Source organism: Terrapene carolina, unplaced genomic scaffold (assembly GCF_002925995.2).
Source record: "Terrapene carolina triunguis isolate 2854851 unplaced genomic scaffold, T_m_triunguis-2.0 Scaffold112, whole genome shotgun sequence".
NCBI classification, from domain to species: Eukaryota; Metazoa; Chordata; order Testudines; family Emydidae; genus Terrapene; species Terrapene triunguis.
In genome coordinates, this window is record NW_020664463.1 from 21,524,108 (window position 1) to 21,545,425 (window position 21,318).

A 21,318-nucleotide genomic window follows, 5' to 3' on the forward strand; every position below is an offset into this window, starting at 1 on the left:
CCCCCCCGCTCCCTGTCTCTTGACTGCCCCCTCCAGAACCTCCCTGCCCCTTCTCCGACCCCCTGGTCCCCTTACCCTGCCGCTCAGACCAGCGTGCCGGGGAGGAGGAGCAGGGGGAGGAGCTCCAGACTGCCGGTGTGAACTGCCGGCTGGTGATCTGCAAATACAGGGAGGAAGTGATCTCAGCTGCAGGGGAGAGGAGGAGGGGCTCTCTTTGGCTGTCGGAGCCCCATGTAAGTGGCACCATCCGGCCGGCTGCCCTGTCAGCAGCGCGCGCTCTGCTTGGGGGGGGAAGTCCGGACATTTACAGATTCCCACCGGACGCTATTTTTAACTCTAAAAGCCGGACATGTCCGGGGGAATCTGGACGAATGGTAACCCTAGTGTTTGGTCTCGCTCAATGAGACCTTAAAAATGAGAGGAAGAGTCAGAGCATGATAAATTCTGCCCTCATTTAAGGGACAGCAGAATTTGGCTCAGTAAAAAAATCGCTTGCTGCATCACAAGACGGCCCCAAAATATGTTGCTATTTTTCTTTTCAAACCCTTGAACACCTTCCTCCCTATTACCATAACATTTCCCAACACCTCACAGATACTGTCTATCAGTATTCCACGCTATAAGTGAATTTGCCTTTTCCATTATTCAGCCCAGACTAAGATCATTCCAGATAGTATGAACCCATCTGTGCATGAAGTACAGGAATGAGACAGTGTCATATTCTCGGTGGGTCTGCACTTCCATGAGAACTTTATTTTACTTCTCTAAATGTCTCTGTGAAGATTTTTTTCCTGGCCAGGAGACATTAACTGAGATCTGTAAGAACAGGGAACAAATCTGAGTGACTATGCTAATGAGGTGATGTATTCTTAATATGGAAGTGACTACATTAATAATTGTGTTAAGTCTCTGAGTGTGCCTGAATATCTGAACTAGATGTGTCCAGAAGTCTGAGCAGATGCAGAGTGAGCTGACTGACCAGACTGTTAATAAGGACTGTGGTTGCTCTCTAGCCAACTAGCCTCTTAAGAGCTTCCCCAGAAGTTCCTTCTTCAGAGCTGTGTTTACGCTGCTGTAGGTTGGCATCAACAGTTCAGGTTATTCGTCAGGAAATATGGATTACACACTCTGCTCCTTCTGCTACATTGTAAAAAGAGCAGACCACGGCCATCTCCTTTTTGGTGCAAAGGTCTGAATGCAGAACCACTTCTGTAGGCAGGGCCTGATTTAGGGGCAAGCGACCGAGGCGGCCACTTGGGATGCCAGGCTTGCGGGGGTGCCAGGCTCAGGATGCTGTTTTTGTTGTTAGCAACAAAAGGGAAAATAGAAGGTTTGAAGTAAAATGTTTCAGGTATTCCATATGTGGATTCATTTTTCACTAACCTCCTAGAATTCTCTGGACCTTTGTAGAATCTCATGGAACCTTCCAGACTTTCTGAGAACTACATTTTCCTCGAACCTCCTAGACTATTGTCAGCCATGCCCTTGTGGGTATGAAAGGGTGGGGCGTCGGTTCTGAGGGTAGAGATGAGGTGATGGGAAGCTTGGAAGAAAAATCCATCAAAGAAAGGTTCGGACAAATGAAGCACCACAAGAAGACCTAGAGGTTTTTGTATAACCTTAGTAAGCTGCAGACAGGAAAACACGCTTGAACAATTGTGCGGACCTCCACCAGATGCTGACACATAGGGAATGTTCGGACGTCAATGATAAAGACCTCTATGTCGATTACACATTTTCCCCCCCTACTGTTACTCACACCTTCTTAACAACTGTTGGAAATGGGTCATCCTGATTATCACTACAAAAGTTTTTTTCTCCTGCTGATAATAGTCCATCTTAACTGATTACTCTCATTATAGTTAGTATGGCAACATCCATTTTTTCATGTCCTCTGTGTGTATATATATCTTCCTACTGTATTTTCCACTGCATACATCCGATGAAGTGGGTTTTAGCCCACGAAAGCTTATGCTCAAATAAATTTGTTAGTCTCTAAGGTGCCACAAGTACTCCTCATTCTCTCCACTCCAAGTATTCCAGTTCATTCATGATGCAGAACTGAAAGACACTTTTCCTAATGTGTGGATAGCTTTGAGGATTTGCTCATACTGCTGGTCCCAGTCGCGAATGGTGAGTGCAGCTTTTTGAAGCTCAGGCTCATTAAACATATCTTTGATTGACGATGGCCGGCGAGAGACTCACATTGTTGCTATTTTATCTCTCGAAAATGCCACTGGCCAGTCTTTGGATCTCTCCGATGCTGTGCTTCAGTTTGCAAGGGCAAAAGCAAGAAAAGCAACCTTTTGAACTAAAGGACTAGGATTAACATTCTAAGACTGTCACCTACTGTAACACTATTTAATACTGGTCCACCCAATGTTAGTGCACAGTTCAATTTCTTGATGTTAGTATTTTTCAGTTATTCTTAACTAAAAAGTTTCTGTAAGTTTAGAGGAAACAATTTTTTTATTGCTTATGTATGCCATGAATAAATGCAGATTTACAGATTCTAGCATGCAAATTTATCATCTTATATGACAGCGATAAATCATGTATGTAAATCATGCATCAAAGTCATGAACTGGGCTACAAATGCAATAAAAAATAAGGTATTCAAAAATTTAACAAATGGAGGCGGGGCGCCATTTGTTCTAGGGCCGGCCCTGTCTACAGGCTCAGGTCTTGTCTCCTGATTTGTGACCCGATAGTAAATAGAACTTCCCAGATGCATACCACCTGCCCTAGAGTTACTGACATAGCTGTTAGCTTTGCTCCAGAAAATAAAACTTCCTTGTTAGCAGATGATGAATGATCCAGAAAGCTGGTTGGAATTTTTGGACTCTTTGTTTTTAAAGTACTCTAATTTTTCAAAAACGTTATAAATGCAAAATTTTTGGAAATACAGAAGGTTTAAACTGAATAGATGGACTATTCTCTGTAACTTGGAGTCTTTAAATCATGATTTGAGGACTTCAGTAACTCAGCCAGAGGTTAGGGGCCTGTTACAGGAGTGGGTGGGTGAGGTGCTATGGCCTGCAATATGAAGGAGGTCAGTCTAGATGATCACGATGGTCCCTTCTGGCCTTTAAGTCTGTGAGTCCTGAATGATACTTAACAGAAGTTCCAGTCTTCTTTAAAAATATTCCTTTTGTGACTATTTGGTTTTTGGGTAGGAAAGCTTTTTTTAGAGATAGTAGTGCTGGAAACAAGTCAAGAAATTAAATTAAATTTTTGAAAACAAATTCTGTGCCAATCCAAAAATATTTGTGCGGAATTACCTTTTATTTAATGTCCTTGCGAAAACCCTTCACGGTCTTAGAGCAAACTCATGATTGTCACTTAGAAAAACTTAAATTTTTTCCTTTTTGCTGTAAACATAGCTGTAAGTTTTGTATTTCCTTTTGACTAATTAATATTAAAATCTTATATTATGGTCCTGTCTACGCTGCCGCTGGAACTACATTAGCAAGAACCAGTTTTAAATTGGTTTCCCTAGTCTATAGTATTTGTAAAAATGGTTCAGGCCTTATCTGTGTTGGACAAAGAAATCACATTGGCACCTGCTAGCAGGAATCATCTTAAACAAGATTCACCCCTCAAGTCTACTTCTTATTCTGACATTAATCTGCACTGCTGGCCTTTACGCAGAGCTCACAGCAACGCTGAATCACACATTGCCAGCCCAATCTCCATTTTGTTTTCAGCCTCTGACCCAGAACTTACTGTGACGTTGCACTCCATATGCTTTATGAAAATATGCTTATGGGGGGAGGGATAGCTCAGTGGTTTGCGCATTGGCCTACTAAACCCAGGGTTGTGAGTTCAATCCTTGAAGGGGCCACTTAGGAATCTGGGGCAAAATCAGTACTTGGTCCTGCTAGTGAAGGCAGGGGGCTGGACTCAATGACCTTTCAAGGTCCCTTCTAGTTCTAGGAGATAGGATATCTCCGTTTAAAAAAAAAATGTGAATATGAAGTAACTGGAATATCTGTTTGCAAAAGGTCTCTTGTAAGGTATCATTACAAAGCTTATAACCTACCAAGTGTGTTCCTCCTGTTTGTTTGCATGTATTATTTCTATGTCTGGAGTCAGGAGAATAAGATATAAACTTGTATTACTAATGTAAACATATTAAGTGGAAGCCATTAAGGATGCTTCAGAATCAATGAACTGTAAATGGCTCAGTTTACTTGCAAACCTTCCTGTATACATGTGGGCCAGCCCAGGAAAAATGTGGGCTGGGGTCTCACAGGAAATGTGACCACGTCACCTGATAACGAAATCCATCTTAAATCTGGTACTTTTCCATTTAGAAGAAGGGGTGAGGACCCAGAGAGGCAAAAGATTCCCGCCTTGTGCCAAAGCTATAAAAGGGGGTGGAGCAGGACAAAGGGCTGCCAGTCATGAGAAAACCCCTAGTTACCACCTAAGATGTCTGCTGGAACTAACAAGGACTGTATAGGGGAAAGGATTGGGCCCAGACTAGGAAGGAGTCTAGTCTGTGAAAAGAAGCTTATTGGAACATCTCTGAGGGTGAAATATTACCTGTAATCAGTTTCTTAATGTATTAGACTTAGACTTGCATGGTTTTGCTTTATTTTGCTTGGTAACTTACTTTGTTCTGTCTGTTATTATTTGAAACCATTTAAATCCTACGTTTTATACTTAATAAAATCACTTTTGTTTATTAATTAACCCAGAGTAAGTGATTAATACCTGGGGGAGCAAACAGTTGTGTACATCTCTCTATCAGTGTTATAGAGGGCAGGCAATTTATGAGTTTATACAGAGTAAAATGGATTTATTGGGGGTTTGGATCCCATTGGGAGCTGGGTATCTGGGTGCTGAAGACAGGTAAACCTGCTGAGCTATTTTCGGTTTAGTCTGCAGCTTTGGGGGCATGGCCCAGACCCTGGGTCTGTGTTGCAGCAGGCTAGCATGTCTGGCTCAACAAGACAGGGTTCTGGAGTCCCAAGCTGGCAAGGAAAACAGGCTCAGAGGTAATTTCAGCACGTCAGGTGACAGTCCCAAGGGTGTCTCTGTGACCGAACCTGTAACACTTGCATCTTTTTGCAGCTCTTCTAAGCCCTCAGGGGCAACATCTTCAGGAACAACTTCTTTGCTGTCTTTGACCTGGGTCCTGATCTTACACAGGTGTGTATCAACAGTGACTCAATTGAAAATAGAATTATATGGTATAAACTTGCTGTAACCCGGATCAGGACTGTATCCTTTTGATATTAGTGGGAATTCCATGTGTGAAATGAAGGTAGAATTTAGTCTTTCCTGTTCAATGCCTTATGTAGTGGCAATTTTGTCTGATTTATGCAATTCCTACTCTCCTCCAGCCATTATTCTATGATGCCATACAGTAGCCCATGCAAAGTAATCTGTAATCTTTTTGAGACTACCCTGTCATCTCCACCTTAATTTTAAACATATGCTTAAATCCCATTGTAGTCAATGGGACTCAAACATGCCCAAAGTTAAACATGTGCTAAAGGTCATTGTTGAATAGGTGTGGACTGCTCAGTCGGTGCCTATAAGTGGAGCTGAAATGCAGTGAAGGGAAGTGAAAGTCCAAAACCACTATAAACATGTTCCATTGTAATCCTTTTTTGGTTTTTTTTTGGCTGGGGATTTAGAAAATGTAGAAGACAGTACTAAATATTTAATATTGAGTAGGAGATTCTTCGTTTAAACCGGAGATGACCCAGAAAGCAAGAGAAATTCACAGGCTGAGCTTTACACAGCATTAAAATACACTTTGTAAAGGCACTAATTTTTGTCAAGAGAAGCCTTTTCCATGCCCACCATCCCCTTCCCTATCATGTGTTTGGGAAGATCCGAGTACTTTTTCTGTGCTCGAGGAAAGAACATTGTGACAATACCTTGCAACCAAGAGACTGCTTTGGCCACCACTTTGAGATGCTCCTACCACCAGACAGTGTAGTCAACCTCAGTTTCAAGACTGGGCCTGTTTTGGTAGCAGTGTCATGTGTCGCAGGTCCCACAAGCTGGCTGAGCGAGAGCCTTACCGTCTGCGCCCTGCCATCGCCCTACAAGGCTAGACAAGGAAACTACAGCTGACGCCCTGCAAACAGAGGATGCACAGTGGGATCAGCTGACCAGCAGCAGGCAGCTAATTGGATACCTCATAGCATAAAGCTTCTTGTTCCTGCCACACCTCTTGTCTGAGCAACTAGTTGCTAGGCCTGCTGGTGGCCAGACCCCAGAGACCAAGTTCCTGCCTCCTCCCCTGGTTCCCGCTCCTTATTCCTGTTACAACCACTTGTTCCTGGTTTCTGCTTCCTTGCCCTGACTCCATTTACTGACCCCAGCTTGACCCTGGGCGTGATTTCTAGCTGTGACTCCAGCTGTGATCCTTGGTGTGGCTTCGAACCTTGACTCTATTCTAGGCCCTGACCACTAAGTCATACCACCCACAAACTGCTCTGCAGGCTTAAGTGGAATCTAAGTGGCATTTGAAAGCCTAACATGCACCCTGTTCACTGGGAGCAGAAGGCCAAGCAGAGGCCCATGCACCATCATGTAACACCTTTTTTGAGGACTTAAGTGGTGCATATATCTTATGTGGGGCTTTTTACAGAAGGGTGAATTTCATCCTATATGTGGCTTTTCGATTGGGAGTGGGCAGCTTTTTACACAAATATTCAATGTGAGTTGACTTTCTTTTGAGCTAAGGGCTTATCTAGATGTGCAGTTAGTGCGTGGCAAGCTGGAATGTAAATCTACAGTGCACTAGCATCCTATGCATTAAATGTCCATGTGGACCTTGCTTCCATGCACTACAATTTCCTAGTGTGCATTGGCCTACTCTACCACCGTTTCAAAGCGGAAACTAAGAAAAAGCATACATTGTAATAGACAATTCCCCCTAAGGGTATGTCTACACTACCCGCCCGATCGGCGGGCAGTGATCGATCCAGCGGGGGTCGATTTATCGCACCCCCGAGTGCTCTCCCATCGACTCCTGTACTCCACCGCCGCGAGAGGCACAGGCAGAGTCCACGGGGGAGCGGCAGCAGTCGACTCACCGCAGTGAAGACACTGCGATGAGTAGGTCTAAGTACGCTGACGTAACTTAGATCGATTCCCCCCCCCCCCCCAGTGTAGACCAGGCCTTTGAAAAGTATCACTTTTAATAGAATCTTTTCTCTTTTCTTGTGGATGGCGGGATGGGTATCTGATGTCTCAGAACTCAGCAAGCTTGGACTTTCTGCAGCATTTGGACTGGATAGGCGGGGCGTTTTGTTTTGTTTTATTTTATATGATGCAAATCGAACCCAAGCCAACTGTTGTTGAGGTTCAGGAAACTTTACAGTGAAGTGATAAATGTCAATTTGCAGATAGCCAAGATTTAAAAACGATAGAAGTGTTTAATCAGTTTAGATTGAAGTACCTAAGCCATTGAAGTGTCTTTATAGGAAATATTTACCTCCAGATAAGGGTAATGAAGCATTTCAGAGATGCTAGAGGATGTGTCATTAGCAACTTCAATAATAACCAAGGATTTTAATTTTCAGTTGCCACAGATCAATTGGAATATTCAAGCACTGAATGATGAAAAGGGAAGGGATTGTGTTAATGTTAACAGAGGATCCATTTTTATATTCCTGTGTGTTAAGGGACAACTGGTGAGGGTTACAGTTTAGAATCTCCACGCCTGTGAAGAATGTATTGTAAGGGAAGAAACTATAAAGGGTGCTGTCATTTGGGAATTTATTTGTATTGTCTTAGCGCCTAGGAGCCTCAGTCATGGACCAAGACCCCATTGTGCTAGGTGCTGTACAAACACAAAGCAAAACAGACAGTCCCTGCCCCAAATAACTTACAATCTAAGTAGTGATCTAAATAGGCTCATACTCTAATGTGGTTTCAAATTTCAGCTATTGGAAGTGATTTTTGGACACAAATAGAAGCAAATTAAATCAGTTAGGACTGAGTTCTAATCCTGATTCTGATAGTGTGTGACTGTGACCATTGCAATTTCTGAATCCAATTTTCCCATCTATAAACTGGTGGGTGGTGGTTGTGGGAGGCTTTTAATTATTAGCCCTGCCCACTCAGCCTAAGTGCTGAGACTAAGTTTAGGTTATTTCCCAACTGTCACCAGTAAATAAAAGTTTTGGAGGCCAATTTCTGCTGTTGGTTACACCTATGCAACTCCATTGTCTTCGGTCTTTTCCCTTTTGTGACACCTATGTATGATGTCTTAAAGGAGTTTCGTAGATTCATAGCATGAAATCCTGGCCCCATTGAAGTCAGTGGCAAAAATCATTGACTTCAACGGGGCCAAGATTCACCTATGCATTTTAAGGCCGGAAGGAACCATTATGATCATCTTTTCGGACCTCGTGCATAGCACAGGCGATATAATTTTACCCAGTAGCCTAAGTTCCAATCTGTAGCACAGGTGTAACTGATTGAAACTTACTAAATGACTTTGGTGATGATGCACAAGAAGGAATAGAATCCAGCTCCCTTTCTGAATTGTGTGGGCTCTGCAGGGATAACAGGAATAAAAAGTAGTAAAAACTTATTTTTATGTTCCATGTAAATAGATCTGACTCTGAATACACACAGAGCAGATCTGTTGAGTAGGAAGGTGCAATTTTTACATAATCACTTTCAAAATAGAACGTATCAAATTCCATATAGCCATCTAATTTTTGCTTAAATACATTAGTACCATTTGACTCCACTACATAAGTAGGATGTTCATTCCAGCTGTTCTCGTTAAAACAATACAATTTTAATTTCTGCTTACCTACAATGTCTCTTCACTTAAACCTGTGTTTCCTCTAATTCTGGTCTCCTCAATGTCCTCAGATCTTCAAGTTCAATTTTATAATCTTTTGAGAGTGTAATTACTTCAATCCCGTCCTCTCTGAAAACAAAGTATCCCCAATTTTTTTTTTACAATTTCGTCTCATCCGTAAATCCATCCTTTCAACTTATCAATTTATTTGGCCTATGCTTACTGTCTTCTGCTTTGATGGTCAGAAATGGGCACTGTATTTCAAATGCAATCTAATCAGTGCTATGTAAAATGACATGCTATCAATGATAGCACAATATCCTTGAATTTATATAATATACCCTTCTTTGTTGCTTTCTTTACTACTAAATACAGTCAATCAAAAATGTAATATTTGAGTCTACCAGTACACCCAGCACCTTTTCCTCTGTCACGTTAATTCATTTGATGTAATTTAAAAACTGTATTTACTTTGGGCATTATTAATACCTAAGGGCATCATTTTACATTACATTTCAAATTCCACCTCTGAGTCTGTTTGCCTAATCCATCCCTCTAAGTCTTAACTATTTTCTCTATTTTGATATTGTCTGCATATTGTATCTTTGTCTGAACTAGTAATAAAAATACAAGACCAGTTCCTGTTGATCAGTTGGCAATACCAGTTCCAGTACAGAACCCCTGGTGCTCTGCCTCACCAAATTCCACAAAGAATACATATCTTTAATTCCCATTCTGTTTTCTACCTACTAATCAGTCCCCAATTCATTTTAATAATGTATTACCTAACCCAGTGGCTCTCAATCTTTCCAGACTACTGTTCCCCTTTCAGGAGTCTGATTTGTCTTGTGTACTCCCAAGTTTCACCTCACTTAAAAACTACTTGCTTACAAAATCAGACATAAAATACAAAAATGTCACAGCACACTATTACTGAAAAATTGCTTCCTTTCTCATTTTTACCATATAGTTGTAAAATAAATCGATTGGAATATAAATATTGTACTTACATTTCAATGTATAGTATACAGAGCAGTATAAACAAGTCATTGTCGGTATTAAATTTTAGTTGTACTGACTTCACTAGTGCTTTTTATGTAGCCTGTTGTAAAATTAGGCAAATAACTAGATGAGTTGATGTACCCCCTAGAAGACCTCAGTGTGCCCCCAGAGGTATACGTCCCCCGGGTTCAGAACCACTCACCCAACCCATATTTTGTTGGTATACACATTAATACATTGTGTAAAACTTCTGAAAATGCAGACATTATGGAGAAGTGAAAATTCCTCCTATTATTCTGGTCAGTTACCTTCCTCTTGTAAACCTAATTTTATCACTTCTTGACCTCATCAGAATGAAACCAATCCATCTCAGAGTTCCAATGGCACATCTTTACCCTGGGAAAGAATGTTTCTAGAAAGCTTGGACCAAATCATACAAAGTTTCAGAGATACCAAGCTTTTTAAATTCTCCCAAAGCTTTTTTAGGCTAGAGATATTCCTGAGATAGATTAAACTGTATAAGGAATAGATACGGTTGTCTCAGAATTTGTTTTTCTAATGTGGTGCAATGGATTACTTGGATAATTTTAATTCAAGCATTTCCATACTTTGGAATGTTCTGTGTAGTTTATAAAGATGAACCTTAACTTGACATTTGCATGTTATCATGTATGGTTTTTGAGTTCTCTTAAGGGTATTTCTTGTGATTGAAAGAATCCATCATTTAATTTAATCTTTAACTTCCGGTTAGCAAAGTTTTTACTGGGAACATTAATACTTCCCATCTGTCTAGACCAGTGGTTCCCAAACTTGTTCCGCTGCTTGTGCAGGGAAAGCCCCTGGCGGGCCGGGCCGGTTTGTTTACCTGCCGCGTCCGCAGGTTTGACCGGTCGCGGCTCCCAATGGCCGCGGTTTGCTGCTCCAGGCCAAGGGGAGCTGCTGGAAGCGGCGGCCAGTACGTCCCTCAGCCTGCGCCACTTCCAGCAGCTCCCATTGGCCTGGAGCAGCGAACCGCGGCCATTGGGAGCCGCGACCGGTCGAACCTGCGGACGTGGCAGGTAAACAAACCGGCCTGGCCCGCCAGGGGCTTTCCCTGCACAAGCAGCGGAACAAGTTTGGGAACCACTGGTTTAGACTAATAGCTATATTTAGCATGATTGATCTTTCACAAATTCTTCTTTAATTTTAATCTTCTGATTTTAATTATATATTTTATTGCATTTTACACCCAATTCACCCTGCAGAGCCAACACGCTTAGAGAGAAGGAGCTGGATTCTAGTCCTTCCTGTGTATCATCAACAAAATTGATGACTGAATTCCAAATACAGTACACTCCCGTTATCTGAATTGCCTCGGAGACATCCAAACGTTCTGCATAACTGGGTGTTCGGCTAACCAGAAGCCCTATTAACTAACATAGGGCTACATGGGGGGACCACGGTGTAGATTCAGATAACTAGGATTTTTGGTAAAGGAAAGCTGGATAATTAGAATTATACTGTAGTTACAGTTGTTTTAACCCACTGAAGGCAATGGGGGTTTTACATATGTGGCTGAGGACAATGGGGGTCACTAAAGATTTGCATGCAGAATCTTTATTCCTGGTGACGAACTTCGCCAAAAGAAAAGAACCCAGCATGATGCTAAGAGCTCAATGTGAGTTTGCAGGGCTGGGAGTTAGAAAATATTCCTCCCCCGCCCCCCCCCTTTTTTTTGGCAAATTGAGCATATTTGATACAGAAATCATCGAAACTTGGGGCCTCATAATGCCATTTTAAAGTCACTTTCAGAGTAGAACCTCACTTTTAATTTTGTTCTAGAATAAAAGGGTGTGTCTCAGGGTTTTTAGGGGAGGAATAATCTGTTTGAAAATGTAAGGTGTATGTGTGTAGGTATGTGTATATATATGTGTATGTTTTTGTTTCTAGAGACTCCAACAATGTCCCATTTCAACAAAGCCGAGCAAGATGACTGGATGACTGTTTATCTGAAGTATCTCTTGTTTGTGTTTAATTTCTTCTTCTGGGTAAGTGTGACTTCTTGGTAATTCTACGGAATAAACTTGTTATAAAGACACCTTTTGTTTGCTCACTTGTCTAACTTGAAATTACTTATTTAGGATTAAATTTGTTATGTTCTGCATAGTGGAACTAGAAGAAGGCATGGAGCTGGCTAGGTAGGTGACCGACAGTTGTGTTCAGTGATGCTTTGTAGCCCCAAGGGATCATGATAAACTGGGTAGGGGAGGTAGTTAGGCAGCATGTGTTGCTGGTAACATCTGAGGCCCTGATTCAGCAGGTCATCTCTATTCAGCAAAGCATCCTTAACTTTAGGCAGGTGCTTAATCATTGACTACAGTGGGACTTAAACAAATGCTTAAAGTACTTTGCTGAATAGATACGGACTTAAGCGTATATTTAAATGTTTTGAGTTGATATCAGTGGGAGTTAGGCTCCTAATATGCTCAGGAACTTAAGAAAATCCCACTAATCCTAAGTGACTTTCCCACAGGTACTCAGTATTTTAGTGGCAAAGCTGCTCAGGGTACGTCTGCAGTGCTGTTAAACACCAGTGGCTATCCTGTGTCAGTTGACTCGGGCTCGCGGAGCTCGGGCTACGGGGCTGTTTAGTTGCCATGTAGATGCTTGGGCTGGAGCCCTGGCTCTGGGGGCCTCCCCGTCCCAAGGCCTGGGTTCCAGCCTGAGCCCAAATAGCTACACCACAGTTAAACAAACCCAAAGCGCAAGCCCGAGTCAGCTGACTCAGGCCAGCCGCAGTGTTTAATTGCAGTGTAGATCTACCCTCTGGGTCAGATTGTGAACCCCTTGTTCATATTGGTGAGCACTGACTCCTCACATAAATAATTACTCACCAGTGTGACCAAAAGGTTCACAGTCTGGCCCTAAGCAAATAAACCCCTCATCCGTTCACAGTCCTGTGTGTGCACTGAGTGAACAAAGCCTCTGAGTATGCCTTCTCTGCAATCAGAGGTATGGTAGCTTGCAGGAGTAGACATACCTTAGCTAGCTTTCATTTAGCTAGCTCAGGTCCTGAAGCAGTGAAACTGCGTCAGTGCGTGCTTCAGAGCAGGCTGTACAAGCCCACTTAGAACCCTGGATAGTCACTCACGGGGCTAGCCTGTACTGAAGCACACACTGCTGTGGGTTCATTGCTCTGGGACCCAAGCTGGCTAAATTAAAGCTAGCTCATGTATATCTACATGAGCTGCAATCCATAATTGCAGTATAGACATACCCTTAAAATCCCCTTATCAGGGTAGGGAGCTACTGTTGCTGCTTGGACTTTTATTTCTTCACTTACCCATAATGACAGTGGCTGAACAGGAGTGTGCGGTTTGGGGGTTTTTTCTTAAGCCCTATTCATAGGAGACTTTATACTTTTTATTTATGGTTGCAATAGATGAATTGCTCTTTGAGCTGTATTTATATTTTTGATGTGTTATTTTACGTAGGGTAAATTTGCCACATATATAGTTTGCCTTTTATTAAACAGTACCAAGGCCCACTTTGCATAATTGATATCTTTAGATTTTCTAAAAACTATTCCTAATTCTATTGGGCTGTGTTTAAAAGAGAACATTTGATTTCTTTGTGCTCTGTTCATCTCCATAAAAATGCCTTCTAACAGGTGGTTGAGAAGGGAAGGCGAGTGTGTAGAAAAGCATATAGTTCCTGATTCCACAGGACCTGAAAGTTATGGGGTTAAATGAAGGGCTTCCCTTGCTTCCTCACTATTTTCAGAATCACTTTTATCCACAGCTTACTTGGAGGCTTTTCATGCCGCTCACATATTGCCTCTGTTCACTCTATCCCTTAGTACATCATTATATTTAATCTTAACAGCTGTTCAAGCTTTCGAATCTTCTTTTGATCTACTTGACTCCAAATAGAACTTGGTGGTTCTTATATCAATTTCTTTCGAAAAAGATGTTAAAAAGCTGTGTGCGAAAACTAATGAATTGCAAATTATATCTGATAGTTTGAAGACTAGTGGGTGTGTTAATAAAGGACAATCCACTACACCACATGAAAGAAGGTTTTTGAAAATCATATTTAAGCTTTTAGTGTTACCAGGATAGTTTTGTTCAAGACTTAAATAGTTTGGATGTTCATGTTAAGTTCCTCTTGTTTCTGGAAACAATGTTGGAGAAGACTTTTGAGCCGTCATTGCAGATTACTAATCTTTTTCCCGATGCCTTCTAGATCCTTTCAGACTTCGCATTTTAATTCAGTTTTATGTTGTACTTAGAGAACAACTTTCATGCCACTAGTTGATGGGGAGAGAGTAAGGTGCTTCAAGCTGGGCAAGCCAAAATGAAGTCACTTCTAATGAAAAGCCACTTTTTAACATCTCTCCTGATGGTGCTCCATAGAATCACAAAAAAAGCAGCTACTGGTTTTAAAAATCTGAGCTTGCATACGTTTGTTTATGTCAGTGCTTCTTTCTGCATAACGTAGAGTGCATGCAAACGTCGGGTACAGATGGAAAGAAACTTCTGATTTTTTTACTGCAATGATGAGTAAACCTTTAAATGTCTCACCTGCTGAAATAGAAATACCTACTAATGAAAGTCTAGATGGGCTAGAAAATAATTCTACAATAGCTTCTATACCTCTGGATTTCAATAGTATACTAGGCTTTGCTTTACCATTTCAGGTATATTAACTAAGCACTGCTTTTTAGCCAGCATGGACAGCATTCTTCTCCTGTCACTTTTTTTTTTTTCTCTTCAGACTTTATTGGTATGGAGCATTCTGAATTGGCTGAAAATGTTTTGAGAGCTGTGTCTGAAGAATTTGTCAGTTTTGTTATATGTTTTATTTTTCTATCTTTGAAAATTTTCTCTTTGAAATTTGCCTGCTGGGTGACCTAGGGCAAGTCTCTTCACCTCTCCGTTCACCTCAGTGTCCCTATCTATAAAATGGAGATAATGATATGGACTAGGACTGTTGATTAATTGCAGTTAACTCACGCGATTAACTCAAAAATATTAATCATGATTAAAAATTAATCACACTGTTAAATAGAATACTAATTGAAATTTATTAAATATGTTTGAATGTTTTTCTACGTTTTTAAATATATTGATTTCAATTACAACACAGTATACAAAGTTGACAGTGCTCACTTTGTATTATTTTTTATTACAAATATTTGCATTCTGTAAAAATGATAAACAAAGGAAATAGTATTTTTCAATTCACCTCATACAAATACCATAATGGAATCTCTTAATCGTGTAAGTGCAACTTACAAATGTAGATTATTTTTTTTTGTTACATAACTGCACTCAAAAACAAAACAATATAAAAATCAGTCCTACTTCTTGTTCAGTCATTCACCAAGAGAAACAAGTTTGTTTACATTTACAGGAGATAATGCTGCCCACTTTTTACGTCCAATGTCCCCTGAAAGTGAGAACAGGCGTTCGCATGGCACTGTTGTAGCCGGCGTTGCAAGGTATTTACGTACCAGATATGCTAAACATTTGTATGCCCCTTCATGCTTCGGCCACCATTCCAGAGGACATGCTTTCATGCTGATGATGCTCATTAAAAAAATACATTAATTACATTTGTGGCTGAACTCCTTGGGGGAGAACTGTATATCTCCTACTGTGTTTTACATGCATTCTGCCATATATTTCATGTTATAGCAGACTTGGATGTTGACTCAGCACATGTTGTTCATTTTAAGAACACTTTCACTGCAGATTTGACAGAACACAAAGAAGGTACCAATGTGAGATTTCTAAAGATAGCTACAGCACTCGACCAAGGTTTAAGAATCTGAAGTGCCTTCCAAAATCTGAGAGGGACGAGGTGTGGAGCATGCTTTCAGAAGTCTTAAAAGAGCAACACTCCGATGCAGAAACTACAGAACCTGAACCACCAAAAAAGAAAATCAACCTTTCTGCTGGTGGCATCTGACTCAGATGATGAAACTGAACATGCGTCAGTCCATACTGCTTTGGATTGTTATAGAGCAGAACCCGTCATCAGCATGGACGCATGTCCTCTGGAATGGTGGTTGAAGCATGAAGGGACATATGAATCTTTAGTGCATCTGGCATATAAATATCTTGCAACACTGGCTACGACAGTGCCATGCAAATGCCTGTTCTCACTTTCAGGTGACATTGTAAACAAGAAACGGGCAGCATTATCTCCTGCAAATGTAAACAAACTTGTTTAGCTGAGCGAGTGGCTGAAGAAGAAGTAGGACTGAGTGGACTTGTAGGCTCTAAAGTTTTACATTGTTTTATTTTTGAATGCAGGTTTTTTTTGTACATAATTCTACACTTGTAAGTTCAACTTTCATGATAGAGATTACACTATAGTACTTGTATGAGATGAATAGAAAAATACTATTTATTTTGTTTTTTACAGTGCAAATATTTGTAATAAAAATAAATATAAAGTGAGCACTGTACACTTTGTATTCTATGTTGAAATTGAAATCAGTATACTTGAAAATGTGGAAAATATCCCAAACTGTTTAAATAAATGGTATTCTATTATTGTTTAACAGTGCGATGAATCGCGCGATTAATTGCAATTAATTTTTTTAATCACTTGACAGCCCTAATACGGACCTCTTTGATAAAGTGCTTTCAGATCTACTGATGCAAAGTGCTACATAAGATTTAGGTACTATTACTATTTATTACATTGTGTCAGTTTAATCACTGTGACCAGTTGGGCTACCCTTACTCCCCTTGATGAGTACTTACTGAGTTGAGTAAGCCCACCGAAGTCAGAGAGACTACTTGAGTGAATAAGTGTTCACCACAGTAAGTAAAATCTTGCCCCACAGGGTCTTAAAGGTCTGGTCGTGCCCACTTAATCTGCATGTGGGGGATACCTTATATGCACAGATCTCCCCCTTTTGCATGAAGAATGAGGAGAGGAGTCAGCCATTCTTTACAGGTCTGGAATTCCACATAGTGGGAGCAGGTGAACAGTGATCACCTTTCATGCTGAGGCAATGTTAAATCTAGGATGGTATATGCAGGTAGAATACTAGGAAGCATACCATGGAGGAGATCAGAAGAAGCACCATATTCTTCAGAGTGTATTCCCCACGACAGCCATCTATATTACAGAGAACTGTTTTGGCTGTGCAGAGCCATCTCTACTTCATCACAGATCCAGGCTGCTGCCAGAAAACACACAAAGGCTATTTTTTTTAAAAACGTGTAACTTATCACGTGCAGAAGTTCAAGCACATAATGTACTTTACCTCTCCTTCAAACTGAATGATAAGACTTACATTTTTAATTCTGTTGTTTAGAGACCACAGGTCAAATTCTTGTTTTTACACCAGGGATGAATTTGGCAAGTTGGCCTCACGATTAACATCACAAGTATTATGAATTTGTATTAGTGAACTATCTATAGGCCACAACCAAGATCAGGACCACATTATGCTAAATGGTATAGATACTTAGTAAGAAACAATCCCTAGCCCATAGAGCTTGCAATTTCAGTAGAGAAGACAAAGAGTGAGAGGTCACGCACAGTAGGTAAGTAATAGAGCTTGGAGTAGAACCCAGATCTATCCACTAGACCAAACTGCTTTTCGATAATGGCAAAGTTGTAGCTTCATACTCTCAGGGGTCAAACCCTGGGGTCTTTTTTCAGTTTCTATTTTTAATCAATGGGAGCTTTTCCTGAGCAAACACTGAATAAGGTTACCAGGTTTGGCCCACTACATTAATGCAATTAATATAGTTTTTCTCAAATGTATATCTCTACAGTGTTGTTGTTTTTTTTAATTGCAAACTATGAAGTAGTTGGCACAGATGGGCTATGTGGTAACATTTTTAAATAGAATTTGCTTTTAAAGCACTGCTAAAATAAATTTTATATTCATTTCCCACAAAATGGTGTATCTGCCTCATTACTCAAACTTTTTTTGGCACCCACTGGATTTTCAGAGCAGGAATTTGGTATGCAATTATTTTTTTTTAAAAAAAGGATTAATCACAACCTTGTTGGAATTTTAACAATGCTGCATTCAGTCAGTTCAGATTTCAGCATATGGGATGACTGAATAAATACAAAAAGAGAGGCGGGAGACTTGATTAAGGTCAGTAGACATGGTACCACAGGCTCACTTAAGAGGCCTTTGCTTTCAAAGTCCGATTTCTAATTGATGAAACCTAGAGAAAAGGAGAAAACCTCCATGTTTCAGAAAGGGGGGAAATGGTTTGTCATTTCGGACATATAGACTGAAACTGCATTTAAACTCTTTACACATTGTTATTATTATTTGTATTGCGGTAGCACATAGGGGACCAGTCATGGATCAGGACCCCCATTGTGCTAGGCACTGTACAAACAGAACCACAGCAGAAAACAGACCCTGCCCATAAATAAAAAGACCCTGCCTTCTAAAGTAAAAGTTCATTTGACTAGATTAGTGACTCCTTCCCGCGGAAGGAATAAGGATGCAAGGAGGGAGTATAGCTATGGGATTTGTAAGGCAGATACAATGCCATTTTCTAAAAGTGTGGGTTATCCTATATTCATTCATCACAGGAGTCTGCGTTACATGAGCCTCAAAATCTCCCCACACTTGCCAACATCCTTGCATCTTAGATTTGCTGTTCTGAAGAGTAAGATCTTGTTTGCAGCTGGTTTTAAAAGTCTCATTTGGGATTAGAAATTCATGTTTTGTTTTAGATAGGGTTCAAATGGTGATATATTGTCAAAGTGAATGGTTTCAAGGCATTGGTGTGGACGCACTTCTGCTTGCCCCAGAATAGCTCCCTGAAGGATCTGTGTCTAGTGGTTCGAGTTGGAGATGGGTCCCGAGAGATCTGGGTTCTATTTTCAGTTCTGCCACTGACTGCATGCAAAGTTGGACAAATCATTTAGACCAACATTGTCAAAAGTGGCCCCTACTTTTGGGTACCTCCATTTTTGTGTGTTCCAAAAAAACCCAGGCCCCAGGTGTTTCTAATTGAAGGGCTGAGTACCTACAACTGCTATTGACTTCATTTGGAATTGTGGGCGCTCAGTGCGTCTGAAAATCGGGCCCTAGGTGTTTAAAATTGAACAGCCAAAAATGGAGACACATACACATTGGCACTATACAGTTGCTTTGCGTGGCTCCTTCAGTTGGACGAGAAATTCCCTTCAATTAACAGCTGTGAACGGAGGATTCATTTAGAAGAAGTAAATGTATTTTATTTGATTTATTTTATGTTTTTTTCTGAGTTGGGGCAGTGCCCCAGATGATTCAAGCAAGAGGAGGAGGAGCTAATGCAGAGAATAACGTAGACTAATCTTGCCATTAAATTTTCTGATTGACTGTAGGCTGTCACAGTGCCAGAGCCGATGACATTAGTAGACAGAAAGGAAAGGAGATTTTTAAAGAATTCAGGATATCATCAATAATCTGAAAGGAAAAAGCTAGAAAATTAAACCCCATAAACTTAGTGTGACAGCTAATTAAGAATACCTCATTAGTATCACAGAAGTTATGCATAGCACAGAACAAAAAAAATGGTGTGACAGTGTTTTGTCTGTAGGGGGAAAAGTACGGATAAATAGCAAGGTATAAAAGTGTACTTGGCACTCTAGAGTAGTGTTTTAAAAATGTAAAATTCAGCCCATGCTAAGGTAAAACAGAACACAAACTCTGACAAGTAAGATGTAACACTGAGAGTAAAGGGAACTTTGGACCAGAAGAAGTAGCAAAAGATATAAAGACAATAATTAGACATTTTAAGTACATCAGGAATCAGAAGCCTGCAGGAGAGACAGTGGACTCACTAGATTGCCAGAGGGAAAATCAGAGAATAGATTACAGAGAAGCTAAATGATTTCTTTACATTGGTCTTAAGAACACAGCATGATGGGGAAGTACCTTCCCTAGGGTTATTCTTTACAAGTTGAAAGAAGTGATGAAACAACTCTGGAAATTAAGTTGCATTAAATCATCAAGACTGGATTCTATTCATCTGAACATTCTTAAGGAAATAAAGAATGAAGCCTCTCAGCTGCTAACAAAAATATATACCATAATATTTAAACAGCTAATATGCAAGAGGCCAGGAGTGTGATCCACTTTATACCTATCTCTAAGGGCTTAATCCTATGAGGTGCTGAGCTGCCTCAACTCCCACTGATGTAGGCTGGAATTGAGGGGGTTCAGTATCTCAGGAAACAAGCTTCAAAAGAGGTGACAGTAATAATATTGCATCGTTTTAATATAGCGCTCTTCAGTCTCTAGACCTCAAAATGCTTCACAAAGGAGGTAAGTATCGAGGGCACCCAGCAGGCAAGTGGCAGAGCAAAACCAGAACTTCGATCCATTCCTGAGACCCTGAGTGCCAGTCTAGTACCCTAGCCTCCAGACCACACTGCCTCTCAAGTGGCATCTTGGCCATTATAGACCAGTGAACAATATAGGCCGTTACAAATCAGTATCTGGAAATATAGTTGAGAAGTTTACTAATCATAAAGCATGTTGGTGAGTAAAAGTTGGTAGGCTCAAACCATCTCAGCTTTTACTAAATCGTGCTTTTCTGACCTATTGGAATTAACAAACTAATGGCTAGATGAGAAATGTTTTAAATGCACTAAAATAATAAGCAAATGATTTATTTAGACTTTCTAGAGGCTTTTGATAGAATCCTTCAGAAAATTGGTAACCACCAGAAGACCTGCCATGGGTTTTTTAAAAAGTGGGTAAAAGATAGGAATATAAACGTAGGGATAAATACTAGGATCTGTACTTTTCATTATATTTATGATCTGAAACAGCGATGAATCATGAGGTAGCAAAGTTTTCTGGAAAAAAATTAAGTCGTTCAAAAATTCATACCAAAACTAGGTAATTGGGTAACCCAATGGCAGATGAAATTAAATTTAGGCCTGTACCTTATAATAGTCCTTATGTTGCCCCTTTTTGAGCTGAGCGGCTAGTCAAAATTTGGGGCCTTGGGGATGTAGAAGTAGTTGGAAGTAGAAATTGATGGAATCTGGTATTTTATTTCATGCAAAATCTTGTCTATTTACAAGGAATGTACAAAGTTCTTCTCTGAATGCAGAAGGAACCAAGAACAAATGGAGCAGCTTGTTCCCCCAAGCCTCTTTACCCCCAAAAAACAAAAGCTCTCTAGCTTTTTTCAGGGTCACACTATGTTCACAGGCTACTGCTTGGCTTCCTTCCTTTTCGCATTTCACTGTTGTTATTTTTGTCTGATCTGTGAACACATGTACTTCCCCCCTCCCCCCGCCCCACACACAGTCAGCCAAAAGCTTCTGGGAGGGCTCACACACTCGGTTTTGTCTTAGGTGGAGGCTTATGCGTACAGTTTTTAGGTGTGAACTCACCCTTCAATTATCAATCTCAATGGGGTGTTAACCCAACCCATCATGTCGTTTCACCTAGCTCATAACACTTATGAGAAACAACTTCATATACTTGCATAATGATGGAATATAAATTAGTAGTAAGCTTTTGGGGGGGAGGAAATAAACATAATGCCAGACCA

General features: G+C 40.6%; 1 protein-coding gene across 4 annotated transcripts in view; it reads left to right on the forward strand.

The window, feature by feature from the left end:
- The window catches only part of TSPAN11 (tetraspanin 11), a 163,516-nt gene that overhangs the window by 12,400 nt on the left and 129,798 nt on the right, over window positions 1-21,318 (forward strand). For 3 of the 4 annotated variants that reach the window (XR_003369812.2, XM_026652300.2, XM_026652298.1), the window contains exons 2-3: window positions 5,080-5,157; window positions 11,717-11,814. Coding sequence is in view for 3 of the 4 variants with exons in the window: in XM_026652300.2 (XP_026508085.1) it covers window positions 11,728-11,814 (87 nt within the window). In the remaining variant the exon portion in view is untranslated. The remainder of the gene's footprint in view (window positions 1-5,079; window positions 5,158-11,716; window positions 11,815-21,318) is intronic. The other variant, XM_026652299.1, reaches the window with a different exon arrangement.